Raw genomic sequence first — 13,788 nt, forward strand, 5'->3', positions numbered from 1 at the left:
CATTTGACCTTAAGATTTCTCCATCAGCTGCACTCCATGAATCAGTTCTTTTGAAGGTACTCCATGAATCAGTTCGTTTGAAGGTACTCCATGAATCAGTTCGTTTGAAGGTACTCCATGAATCAGTTCGTTTGAAGGTACTCCATGAATCAGTTCGTTTGAAGGTACTCTATGAATCAGTTCGTTTGAAGGTACTCCATGAATCAGTTCGTTTGAAGGTACTCTATGAATCAGTTCATTTGAAAGTCTAATAAAAAATTATATTCCCATGTTCCTCAACGATCTTATTGAGGTAAACACCAGTATAATATTTGTTTACTCTTGACCACATGGACTCGCACATACATTAGTCTGCTGCAATGCCTTGTGGGTACGTATGATGTTGCTGAAAGTGTTGAGTCATGGACTGGTCCTATTTATGCCTGTAGTGTGGACACTCTGACATGATAGGACCAAACAGCTGCCATGTTCAGTAGGGCATCATGGGACTGTTGCAGTACTGTAGCAGCATCCTTTATTTACACAGTACACTGATAATGCTGCACTGATGAAATAGCTACACAATAGTCATGCTGATCATTGGAATGATAGGTATGATATTGTGTAGGCCTAGGTGATCTTTTAAAAACACTCCAGGATAGTACAACGTGCTACAGCGGAGAGGCAGGGAATTGATTATTGGAATGTTCAGACTGTTGGTTTCTCTCTGGCTGTACCATCGAGGCCCCCTCACTCCGCAGAAGCTACACTGCCTTTCCAATCCAAACTGCCTCAACTCCTAGCCTTTCATCTGAAGCCAAGTAGAGAGATTCAATATCTGTCTCTACCATCAATTTTAAATGTGGTGTTTGTTTCTTTTGCTTTTTATGCGTTTTGAGATTATTTTGTTTAATGAAAAGCACCGTGCAAGTTAAATTAATATTTGTATTATGTGTTTTGTGTATATTGTAGGCCTAGGAACTTTTGACAACATCTAGTAAATTAAAATGCCTGATTATGATTTCCAACCAAACTGATGCAGTTCTACACATGAGAGCGCATACAGTCACCAGGATCATGTTAACTTGGTGCAAAACGTTTTTACAACAGAGTGAAAGCGGTAGCCTAGGCCTACGAGCTGAATGTCTCAAATTGGAGCACAGATTGTTGTTTTCCGTTGCAAACAGTTTTGCTACGGTGTCTGTGTGCCCTACTAAGCATGACCCAGGATGTCCTGCAGAGTGAGAAAAAGTGCCCTGTGTGACACAGTGAGAGGCTTTGTCTCTACCGTCATCAATACAACCATACATAACGCCCACAGGGCCAGCCTCTCCGTGGGCTGATCAGTACAGCCCACAGCAGCCCCAGCCTTAGCCTGCAGGAGGCACAGCAGGGGAGCTCAGAGCCATGGTTACTCCCACCAATACCCTGTTGGGCAGCAAAGCCGTAGGATCCAAGGAGCAAGAGCAGTGTGGAAGAGTAGAATGACTTCACAACCGTTTAGGCCTAAGTACTGTAGTGGTTCATTGAGGTCTAAGCAGTTGATCTTTGACTTAACATTTCAGCACTTAGTATGTCAGTTTCTTATCAAGTGCAGAGAGAGAGAGAGAAACAGACCCATCCCTTTGGTTAAGTACATATGATAAGTACTGTAAAGTACATGTGAGACAAACTAAGTTGCTGAGGTTTTGTGATTGAGTCAGGGACTTGTTTTTGCGGGTGGGCGTGTGAGTGGGGGGATCCTAATCCCTAGCGTCTGCTGTTGTTTTTCATGCCTGTTGGGTTGAGATCAAAAACTTAACGGCAATAATCATGCAAAATTGTCTGGCTTTCGCTTCAAAGAGAATACCAACATTAGTTTTACTCATTTTCTTGTTTGTTTAGTTTGTTTCATCACTTCTACTAGTTTTTATAAAGGGAACTGGGTTATCTTTTGATAGACTGAGAATACAATACAATGTCTCTGAAATAAATGATCATATTAAACTGTCATTTAAGAGCACATGAGTCTAGACTTGGCATCTGCCTGAGGCGATAGTTAGAAATATGTGCAAAGCCATAGGATCCAAGGAGCAAGAGCAGTGTGGAAGAGTAGAATGACTTCACAATCTGCGTTAGCAGATTGAGCTCCAACACCATCAGAGCTGGTGTACAGTGGGGAAGATGTCCGAAGACCGGCAGAAGTGGAGAGCCTTTGTTGCTGCCCTATGAGCCAGCCCAGTCGTGATGGGGATAAGTGAGTGAGTACATTGGAAGATAATTTGACACACATTAGCTGGGCTAGGCAGTGGGCGTTAAGGGGGTCTCTGGAACCTGCGCGATCGTAGGCCCACCCACGTGGGTAAAACCCCCGGGGTTTAGAAATGTAATCTCGTTTCATTATGACTCTGAGAAGCCCACTACGGACCCTGAGTGTGGGTCGATCATTCCTAGCCTGCCTCTGTATTCGTCATTGGGTACTAGTTTGGCGTATCTGTTTTGTATAGACAGATTGCTGTTTACTGGGAAAATTCACTGAATTTTCAGCTGCTGCATTTATGAACATATAGATGCACAATCAACATAGTGACATTGATCTAAAAATGGCCTGAAGATTTTTGTAGTAATACTACCACATCATTTCTAAGATGGTAGTACTTGTTATTATTTTTTCAGACAATCCCCACCCACACAAAAAACACCCACACACACACTTCCGCCCACACACACAGCACACTCTGCCGCCCACATACACACTTCCACCCACACATGTTGACAAAGACATAAGATGCTCATGGCATTGAACACAAAAACACACACAAAGTAATGTGTTATACATTACATACTGCTTAGGGTTCACCTACAAATGTTCTTTTTCACTTAATAACAGAATATTGAAAGTAAGCTATTCACTATCTAATGTAATAGTGTGTAATGCATAATGTGTTAACACCTACAAAGGTGTTCATGTCTGTCAATATTGTATTGATCATATTCTAATTGATGTGTTATTCATGTCCAGCATCTTAACCATTTTGAGACCAGGAAGCTTCCTTTGGTGTGTGTGTGGGGGGGTGTTATCACAGGGTAAGGCGAGGGGATGACAAGCGCACACGTGCGTGGGTGTCGGTGAAATGTGTTTGTAATTGGTACAACAGTGAAAATGTACAGAACACTTTTAAAAAAGAACACGTATATAAATCTGAAATACAGTACCGATAAAACAATTAGAGGCAAATGGAAAATATATATGTTATCTCATCTCTAAAAGTGGACATATTCAATGGAAAATATATAGCCTATATGTAGCCCTGTAATAGGGTGCATGGCAGAAATGCCGGGTGTATTCGGAGGGTGTGTGTGTGGCCCTGTGGCCTCTGATGTAAGGCCCCCCAATCGTGTGTGTGTGTGTGTGTGTGTGTGTGTGTGTGTGTGCGTGCGTGGGCTCTGGCAGGTCAGGGCCGTCCACAGACAGGATTAAAGGAGTGGGTGTGCTGCTGGAAACTATCTGGGCTGAATTTACCTGTTCCCTGTTACCCTGGCCCTGCCTGGCTGTATGGAAAACACATTAAAACCACACAACAGCTGCTCCTATACTCTGTCTGTGTCCCGAATGGCTACCTATTCCCTATGCCCCATAGGGTTCTGGTCAAAAGTAGTGCGCTATATAGGGAATAGGGTGCCATTTGGGACGCATACTCTGACTCAATTACCTATCCTCATCATTAATCTTCTTCATAAAATATAACGTAGTAAACTATTGTAAATAGTAGCTTGTCAGTTATGTTCTCTGTTCTCTGGTCTCATAGCTTCACAAGGATGGGAAATACAGTATATACTCCTCTACTCAATTATCCTGATAATTCATCTTCTTGGTAAATAGATACTCATAATTATAATTTTTCATTAAAAAAATTAGCAGCTGAAAAAAGTAGCTCTGCAAATATAGATAGTAGGTAGTAGGTGTATCATGCTTCTGAGTCTCTTTTCTCATGAGTACAAGAAATGTGCGCTGAGAGTTTGTTCAGTAGCAGTGTGTGTAGATTCTATATATTCTAGATCAATTTTTCAGGATAAAAACAAAGCCTCATCATCTCCCTAAGGCAGTACTGTGTGCTGTGGCTGCACGGCCTACTTGCCAGAAATAGCTCATTGATACAGAAGCAGATTGAGTTAATATAACAGTAAGCAGGAAGCTTTCTGTTGTCTCTAGAGAGAGCAAGCCTTCCTCCTTTCTATAATTTGTGATAATAATGTGAAAATAAGAGTTTATATTCACATGACAGTGAAGGACACAGAATGAACATCTCATTCTGTGAGTTGATTATGTGTATTGTAGACAGTCCACGCCCAAAGTGAAATGGGCAATGCACAAGTCTGAGAGTATATTTGGAAAGGAGGAAAGGGGCTGGTGCCAGCCAAAGATTTGTGTGGGTGTGTGTAAGTCCTTAGAGAAATGTTTGTGGTTCCCATGCACACATAGGACAAAGTCCCCCTTCTCTCTCTGCCTATATTCCCACTTACTGCCTCAATTCTGAGAGTAATCTGATGGGTAAAACACAAGGAGTCACTAAATGGCAAGAAACTCAAAATAAATGTTTGCATAGAAACATCAATTTGCATATACTAATGTGTTTTATCCAAAGAGTGAAGGAGTAAAAACAAATGTAAATCAAGAAATGAAATGATCAAAGAACGTAATTACATCATTGATGATATGAGCCAATCCTTAGTCTATCTGAAATGTCAACACTTCTGTACAGTCATATAGCCTATAGGGCGTTTTAGGGTCTACTCTAATCTCAACTCACACGGTCCCAGTTGACCGGCGCTGCCTGCCTCTGCCACTGCTGAGATGTGGTGCTTGGTATTCCATGCAGAAGCCTCCCACGCCCCTGTCCGCCCACGCCAGGATTTGCGTCACGCAGGCGCGTGGGAGTGAGCACTGTAGCAACCGCGGAATATCCCAATTTCAATAGCCGAGGAGGAGGGGGGTAGGGTAGCAAGCAGGCAGCTCACACTCATCTAGTCTAGAGACGTTCAACACAATCGTATTTCTATTCAAGGAGGCGAAGGAGGGAAGGCAAACGTTGTCAAAAAACGCGAGGACTTTTTAGGCCAGAGAGCGCGCTTATTAGGAAATTAGAGAGCGTCTTTTGGATCTACCGATTTTTGTGCAGTTTCTTCAGTTACAGTTTATGGCAGTTCAGGCTATACTGTAGCTGATACATTGAAACAACTAGATAAAGGAAACGAACGGGGACCAACGTTCACCAGGTATGTAGCAATTAAAATACATAGTTGGAAGATGTTATTGGGCTATGACAATAATGTAACAAGTTGTAGCCTTGATACAATGTTGCAGCACTGTTCTATTATTGCCGACAATGGTATTTTTTAACTCATCTTCCTGATGTGGATTTACTTGCAAGACCGGTTTTGAGTGACATTTAGTCTGGTGCTGGGTTACTGCATTTTGCATTTACCTTTTTTCGTTGTGTGTTTCGAAACGAAATTTCTTTTATTTTCTTTTATTTTCTATTTAGCTAGATTGATTTGTGCAAGTATTCCATGATCGTATTGTCTTGATTCGCCTGTGTGACTGTGATGTCTTGTGTGCCTCTTGATTTGCTCTGGTCTGTGGAAGGTTGAGTTTGATCAGGTTGCTTTGCATTTTGCCCAGAGGATCTGACAGCAAGTAGTTGAAGGTCTGCAAGTGCAGACCTGTCATGAACTGAGGAATAGTGGATTAGCAGGTGGTGTTTGTGCAGTTGTTTGCGAACAGTCTCTGAATTCACATTGATGATAAATAATCAAATGATTTTATTCACCTAACTAAAGGTAATTCAGCAATATCTAATTATTTGTGACATAGTCCTCTAACTTGCAAGAAATGGGTAGCTAACAATCCCTTGGCTAAAGCGAGTGGGGCCTATGTGTGTGTGAGAGAGATAGAGGCCACCTACGCATGCTGCAAAGGAGGATTGTGGCATGTGGTCCCATCAGCAACTAAGGACTCTAACTGCTAACCGCCCCTCTTCCTTCTGCAGCCCTAGTACTGCAGAACTTACAAAGGAAACTCAGACAAAGTGGAGGGAGTGCCTCTTCCTCTCTCAGTCAGCCAGCCAGTCAGTCACACACAAACACAAACACAAAGACACACACACCCCCACTCCCCAAAACACACGCATTCACACACACATACACCAACACTCTCTTGTCAGGCAGAACCTCTTGCCCATCCCGTCTTGTGTTCTCTCTCCCATCCCGTCTTGTGTTCTCTCTCCCAGGCATGGCGGCGGCGTTGCCCAGAACTCTGGGGGAGCTGCAGCTCTACCGAATCCTCCAGAGGGCCAACCTGCTGTACTACTATGAGGCCTTCATCCAGCAGGGAGGAGATGACGTGCAGCAGCTCTGTGAGGCCGGGGAGGAGGAGTTCCTAGAGATTATGGCTCTGGTGGGCATGGCCAGCAAGCCCCTGCACGTCCGGAGGCTCCAGAAATCCCTGCGAGACTGGGTCACCAATCCAACGTTGTTTAATCAGCCCCTGACATCTGTACCGGTGTGTAGTATACCAGTCTATAAGTTACCCGAGGGGTCCCCCACGCCAGTCAGCGCGGAGCGAGGGGGTAACAACAGCACCCGTGGCGAGACCCATGTCAAGGTACCGAAAATCATGGCTGCGACATGTCTGGATCCAGGAAAGCTGGACGTGGCCAGGGACAGAGTGTCAGGAGGGTCTCCACTGCAGAGCGGCAGCGAGGGGCGCTTCTGGTCAGGTCACAGCAACGACAGCGAACAGAGCCTCTCTCCGTCCGACCGGGGGTCTCCGTCGTCCCCCCGAGAGGGTCTGGAGGCACTTGACGCTGCAGCTTTGCAGTCTGTCCTGGAGTGTGTGGACCGGATAACCCCGGCCCTGGCCAAGAGCGACCCCACGGAGGTCAAAGAGCAGCTGAAGACCAATAAGAAACTTGCCAAGATGATTAGCCACATCTTTGATATGAGTGATGATGATCCAAGGAGAGAGGAGGAGATCAGGAAGTATAGCGCCATCTACGGACGCTTCGACTCGAAGAGGAGGGACGGCAAACAACTGACGCTTCATGAGGTAGGGATAAGAGATGGGATCCTTTTGCAGTGCTAGGCTAGTCTGCTCAGTGGCAGGGCAATACAATATAAAGTGACAAACCTCAGTTCCACAAAAAAGGGTAGAAAACTACAAAAGGTAAATCACCTGAAGAAAATGTGCGCGCTTGCTTAAGCTGTCTAAAAGTAGATCGGTAGTAGCAGAGTTCACTGACAGAATTGTGTATCTACAGTTATAGTTGACAACATGACTTATTAACATCTGTTTTCTGTCTTTCAGCTGACGGTGAACGAAGCAGCAGCCCAGCTGTGTATGAGAGACATGGTACTACTGACCCGTAGAGACGAGCTGTTTGGTCTGGCCAGGCAGATCTCCAGAGAGGTCACCTACAAATACACCTACAGGACCAGCAAGTAAGAGCCACTCTCCTCCACTGCACCTCACGCAACCTTGCTTGTTAGAGTTAACAATGCTAAGGGAAGTTGGGAAGCATGGGTGACTTATTTACTTGCTAAATACATTTTCTCCTCCTGGTTATTACTATGTAACTAATTACTGTAATGTGTTACATTTTACAGACATATTTTTAAGTTATGTAAATGATCATATGTTATGATTAATGTCATGTTCAGACTAAGCTTTCCATATCTTTCAATGTTTCTCTGCATACAAACGGAATTTATTTTCTTCTCCACACTAGGTCTCGCTGCGGCGACAGAGATGAGCCGTCTCCTAAAAGAATAAAAACAGAGGAGAACCTCTTTGACATCCAGGAGGCTCTGCAGGCCATCCACATGAGACAGAGCATACTGAGGGAACAGCTAGCCTGCGCCAAGTCCAAAGGAGAGGAGGTAGTTGGGAGAAACCTTCAGGTAACATGCCTGAAAAGTGGATTATAAAATGTGAACGTGGGCCTCCCGATTGGCGCAGCCGTCTAAGGCACTGCATCACAGTGCTAGAGGCGTCATTACAGACCTGGGTTCGATCCCGGGCTGTATCACAACAGGCCGTGATCGGGAGTCCCATAGGGCGGCGCACAATTGGCCCAGCGTCGTCCTGGTTAGGGGAGGGCTTTACTTGGCTCATCGCGCTCTAGCGACTCCTTGCAGCGGGCCGGGCGCCTGCAGGCTGACCTCGGTCGTCAGGTGAACGGTGTTTCCTCCAACACATTGGTGCGGCTGGCTTCCATTGGGGAGAAAACGGGGTTATATATTTTTTTAAATAAAGTAAACATTACAGGAGACGTGTTTATTTTACATGGTCATTTCTGAAGGCATGTTTTTTGACAAGAGTAGGTGCACTTGCTAACGAACTGTAAATGTATTGTGTTTTAACAGGTGCAGTTGGACCGTCTGTTAGCCAGACAGATGGAGATCCTCCATGATGCTGCAGTACAGGAGAGGTTACACGCTCTGGATTGGAGGATACCTGCAGGGGCTTTGAAGTACCACAGTGAGGCTCCAGGCACCAACGGCACGTCGGTAGACAAAGGCACAGAGCACCAAGGTAATGGTACTGTCTGTCTTCTGCATCTCTCTTTGGAGTGTGCTCGTACATGAGTGCTATCCTCACGCTCCAAATTCACAGCTCTGTTAATCACCATTTCCAGCCTTCAAATCTTATTTTATAAGTCAGGGAATCATGTTGTATCTGGGTTTTTTTCTTCACACATGTCAAAGTCAGGAGGAATCATAACTGTGTTAAGCCGTTAGCCAACCCTCAGGGACTCATCCCATCTTCATCCTTTTCTCTCTCGCACGGCCCATACTCCTGACAGCTCATTATATTCATGTTACCCATAATTATCCTCTCTCTGCACCTGTCATTAACTCTCCCACCACTGTTTACTTCCCCCGCCATGTTGCTGCCCAGGGGCGTCTCTCTCTCTCTCTCTTTCTTTCTCGATCTCGCTCTCTTTCTCGCTCTCTCATATCTCCCTCTCTCTCTCGCTCTCTTTTTCTCTCTCTTTGTCTCTCTCTCTCTGTCTCTCTCTCTTTCATCCTGTCTCTCCTTCATAAGCTATTAAAAGCACCTTATTCAAGTTGAATGAGAAGAAGAGTATAAAATATTTTTGGGCACCGAGTGGCATATAAACTCGGGCCCACAGCAAAGATTTTGAGAGACAGAATGTTAATGTCATTTTTTTGTATCATCTAAGCAGCTTCTTGTATGATGCTGTAACAGCAGTGCCATTGGAATTGATCGTGTGATATGGCAGCGTGTATCTCAATGGATTATCCATGCCCTAATGTTTGTCTGTGTTTATGTGTATTTTCAGACGAGCGACCAATGAATTTGCGGGTGGCAAGTAAGAGTGTGGCGGAGGGGGAGCTTCCCCTGGGGAAGCAGCTAGCCAATGAGCTCAAACGTTACCATAACAACCATAACACAGATGAGGCCAAAGCACCAGCAACAGGTACAGCACCACTCAGGCAAATGTATGTTCACTCTTGAGTCACGTATGTATTAACATACATACATACATACATACATACATACATACATACATACATACATACATACATACATACATACATACATACATACATACATACATACACACTACAAACAGTGAGTATTAGTAATGGTCTGTTGCATGCACACACCTGCCTACATTCAAGCTACAGTATGAGTGAAAAGGTATATGATCAGAAAACACATTGCATGTTTTATTCTGATGATATTTTCTTTGTGTTTTACCTTAGAAAATGGATCCTCGCATCAAGCGGCCAAGCGCACTGACAGGAAGACCATTAAATCAGAACCAGAGGATTCCACATAGTGCCTCCCACCCTTCGTCTGTTTCCCCATCCGGTTTTAGTCATCAGTTACACTTTTTACAGTAAGCGTCTATCTCAGTCAAATCAATGGATACTAAAGCAAGCACAGCCACAGTAGAGCCTTAAGAAACCAACGTTGCCTCAAAAAAAGCATTTATTTTCTTTAATTTTGTCTAAGGTTTTTGCCAAAGCGTCAAGACTAGAGCATAGGTTCAGTCACGGGGAAAACTGAACATGGATGTCCTTTCACAGGATACCTTTCATGCTGTATAGGTCTTTATGTATTTATTGATTGATGTACATGATGTTATTTAAGAATGATGGGTAGGGAAAGTAGCCTTGTACCACCATCCTGACCTCCTGAGCTTACATTCTGTTTCGCTACATGAATTTGAATGAAGTTAAGTGAAACAAGAGCGCAGAGGTCAGGATGGTGGATCAGGCTATATGAAAAAGACAACGGGGAAAAAATGGTATTCTTTTTACCCCCAAAGCTATTTTTGGCTTGTCGTGTTCGATCGGTGGGTGACTGATGTACTCTAAAGAGTACAGTAGGATTCTGTTTTAATCAGAGGTGAAAAGAGAGAGCTATCTGTATAGGAGGAGTTATAGTTTTGCTTCCTGCTAATGTATGTATTTATGAGTGGTACTGTAAATTAATCTGAGGCTGCAGAATTTTTTGTGTATAGATCTCCAGTTAGAGTTCAGATCAGTGTTATGGGATAGGTTGGCCCGGGGACGGACTGGGACCAAAAATCAGCCCTGGCATTTTTTTTCTTTGAGGCCCCCACACCGGCCCATTTCTATCATCAAGGCCCCCATACCGGCCCGTTTCTTTCTCCCTTGAGGCCCCCATTATTAGCCAGATCATGATAATTGTGCACAAAAAAAAACTGTTTAGACAGGCCCACTAGGCAAAACATTTACCAGCCCATCTGGCATTTGCCCGAAATGACAGATGGCAAGTCTGCCCCTGGATTGGCCTAGACATGGAATGGGGCCTACAGTATGTCAATCAAATCGAGTTTCCCTGATAAGTCTGTCAAACACATGATCTTGTACTGTAAGAACACACATTTGAACCTCAACACAACATTATTTGAGTTACCCATTTTATTGAGTAGGGCCCCTGGTTTGTTATTAAGGCCGGGTATTGCCAGGGACCTCACGATACGATATCACGACACTTAGATGCCGATTCGATATGTATTGTGATTTGATACTGCAATTTTATTGCGATTCAATGTTCCAAACATATTGCTCACAGTGTCTGCTACAGAGGGTCGAGAGAGTCATGAAAAAAGGTGTTTTGATCAGTCATGTGAATAAAAGTCCCAAAAGGATGTTGGCTCACCATTTTAAAAGAAGATGGATAACAAGTTTTTGCGCATGTACAGCTAACAAGCACAAAAATAATATTGCGATATATTGTCAAAAATAATATCCCGATATTTAACTGTATCGATTTCTTCCCCTGTCAAAATCTGTTATATTGTTGCACTCCAGAAAGTTGTGTTTTAATACATACGTCAGTGTAGGACCGACAGGGCCAATTCGGCCTGTAGTATTCCAATAATATTTGCCTAATCCCAAAAGCAGGGTTTTGTCAGTGTAGTGTTGGTGTCAATCTCTATACAGTGTTTATGTGTGTAGAGCAAAAACCGAATAACTGTTGTTAGAGAAAACAAGTGAAAGTGTCTGGTATCATAAGATGTTAATGTTACTTAGCCTAGTAGTCTTAGATCCTACCAATGTTTCACCTGTGACCACCAATGTATAATTCCAGATGTTTCGTATGTTAGAATTAGCTCTCAGATGGTTGTTTAATGTTGTGTTTCCAATGTGTAAATCTGTCTTGCTCTAGAGTCTGTTGGTCTTTTTCGGGGTCACCGCAGTCACAACAGTTTTGTAATAATAGTCTCTCTAGCTCAATAAGACTGCAACAAATGCAATACTTTTGTAAGTGCTGTTTAAGTACTAAGTACATACCTTCTGGGCCCACTGTCTGTTCTGTTCTGTGCTAGGTGGCTTCTCCTGTCTTCTGTACTGGTTTGGTTTAATCAGTGTCGTGTAATGTTCACAGACCAACGCATGTCCAGCAGTGTGATAGATAGTCGAAATGTTAAGAGTACATTGATTCGTGTTCTTGTCACTGTTATCGTAAGTCATCGAGTTAGCCTAGGCTTGCCTACACAGTAGATATGCACCTGTTTTTAAACACTAATATATTTTATTTGTTATACAGCACATAAACATTATTAAACTTTATTTTTTATGGTGGTTGTTATTCTTATTCATGATATAATATATGTCTGATACAGAAAGAAGGAACATTTATATTTTCTATGTTAAAATATTTTATATTCATCTATTATTATTATGTCCTGCGATAAAATAACAACATTTACATTTTTTTTGTTATTATGTATTTTTTACAGCTAGACAGCTAAAATGTTCCATGGCAGAGAACCTATACTGGTATTTATAGGTATAATGAGTGCTGACAGACAGACTGAATGTGGCCCAGTCACAACACTTTCTCTTCTTAAAAAAGAATGGAATGATGAACCGCTGTCTGGGGTAAAGCATTTGCATCAGCGTTATATTAAAACATTCTGAAACTGCCCGATGACTCACTCTGCTCACAATGACGCAGGTCCTTTTCATACTTCACATCTCTCTCTCTCTCTCTTTCGCCTTCTCTCTCTCTCTCCATCTCTCACACACACATACTCCCTCGCTCTCTCTCCTCCCTCTCTGCTTCTCTCATCTCTTTCTCTCACACACACACACACACAGATTTTCTCCTGAGATCAGGTCAACTCATCACTGAACACCCACACGTGTAGCTCCCTCCCATCCTCTCAGTCTCAGCCCTATGTGATGGCCTCCCTGCCAATGCAAGTCACTGATGTGTTGCCATGGCAATAGTGATTGTAGGCGGCGGCACTACAGGCAGTGGGAGGGAGCTCAGCCCGGCTGCTAAACTGCGTGGGTGTGATCTGGTGAACGCGCCATCACCCCCGTTTTAACAAAGCATGAAACTAACTGTGCTTGAACAGAGGTGGGTATCAAGTGAATTACCCCCTCATCTTCTCCAATAGTGCAACTAATAAAGGATTGATTAGTTAATTCTTTGTTTGTTTTTATTTTAACTGTTTTCATCAGAGTGTAAAGTCCAGCAGGTTGCTTTGTTTAAAGGGATAGTTCACCCAAATTACAGAATGACACATTTGTTTCCTTACCCTGTAATCAGTCAATGGACGAGGTGTGCTTTGGTTTTATTTCAGCATTGTTTCCCAAACTAGGGGTCGTGGCCCAATGTGGGGTCACCTCATTTGAAAATTAGGGTCGCGGGAGAAACGCTGAAATAAAATTGAGCTTGGTTCATAGAACCGGGGTTACGCTAAAAGTGATTGTAATAAACAGAGAGATTTCTGTTTTCTTCTTACAAATGTGTCTCTATCTTTTGAACCGTTTACGCTACAAAATACTATTCTGTTTCCCTCTACAATGCCCAAAAACCATGCAGGACTCATTAGAACAGAGTGGACAAGACCAGGCACTAAATCAGACTGGGGGGGAATGATCTGATGATCTTCTGAACTTCCCAATACCGTTCTGATGCATTTCATTCACTTCAAGCCATACTTCCTTCAGATTCAAATACTGTCAAAAGTACTGTCAGAATGATTTGTCAGGTGGAAATACTGTCAAAAGTACCGTCAGACTGACTAATAGACTGTCATAGCCCCAATGAAAAAGTAAACATTGGCTGTTGATTACATCACTTTTTTCACATGGTGGGATTGCAATTTTTTTTAAATATCAATATTGAGTCGCGGTCCAAATTTTTGGAAACCCCAATATAACCACCAATATGTAATTTTGTAATTTGGGTAAACTATCCCATGGCCTAATAGATTTTTTATTTTCTGCATGTATTCAATTGTCAGTGCTGAC

General features: G+C 43.2%; 1 protein-coding gene across 1 annotated transcript; it reads left to right on the top strand.

The window, feature by feature from the left end:
* The first annotated feature begins 4,834 nt into the window (after positions 1-4,834).
* LOC106574287 (NGFI-A-binding protein 1) lies at positions 4,835-12,105 on the top strand. The gene is made up of 7 exons (XM_014150082.3): positions 4,835-5,235; positions 6,249-7,066; positions 7,325-7,458; positions 7,746-7,917; positions 8,383-8,551; positions 9,324-9,461; positions 9,751-12,105. Exons 2-7 carry the CDS (start codon positions 6,251-6,253, stop codon positions 9,825-9,827), a joined length of 1,506 nt encoding a protein of 501 aa, XP_014005557.1. The 5' UTR covers positions 4,835-5,235; positions 6,249-6,250; the 3' UTR covers positions 9,828-12,105.
* Positions 12,106-13,788: the final 1,683 nt, after the last annotated feature.

Source organism: Salmo salar, chromosome 16 (genome assembly GCF_965601325.2).
Source record: "Salmo salar chromosome 16, fSalSal1, whole genome shotgun sequence".
NCBI lineage: Eukaryota > Metazoa > Chordata > Actinopteri > Salmoniformes > Salmonidae > Salmo > Salmo salar.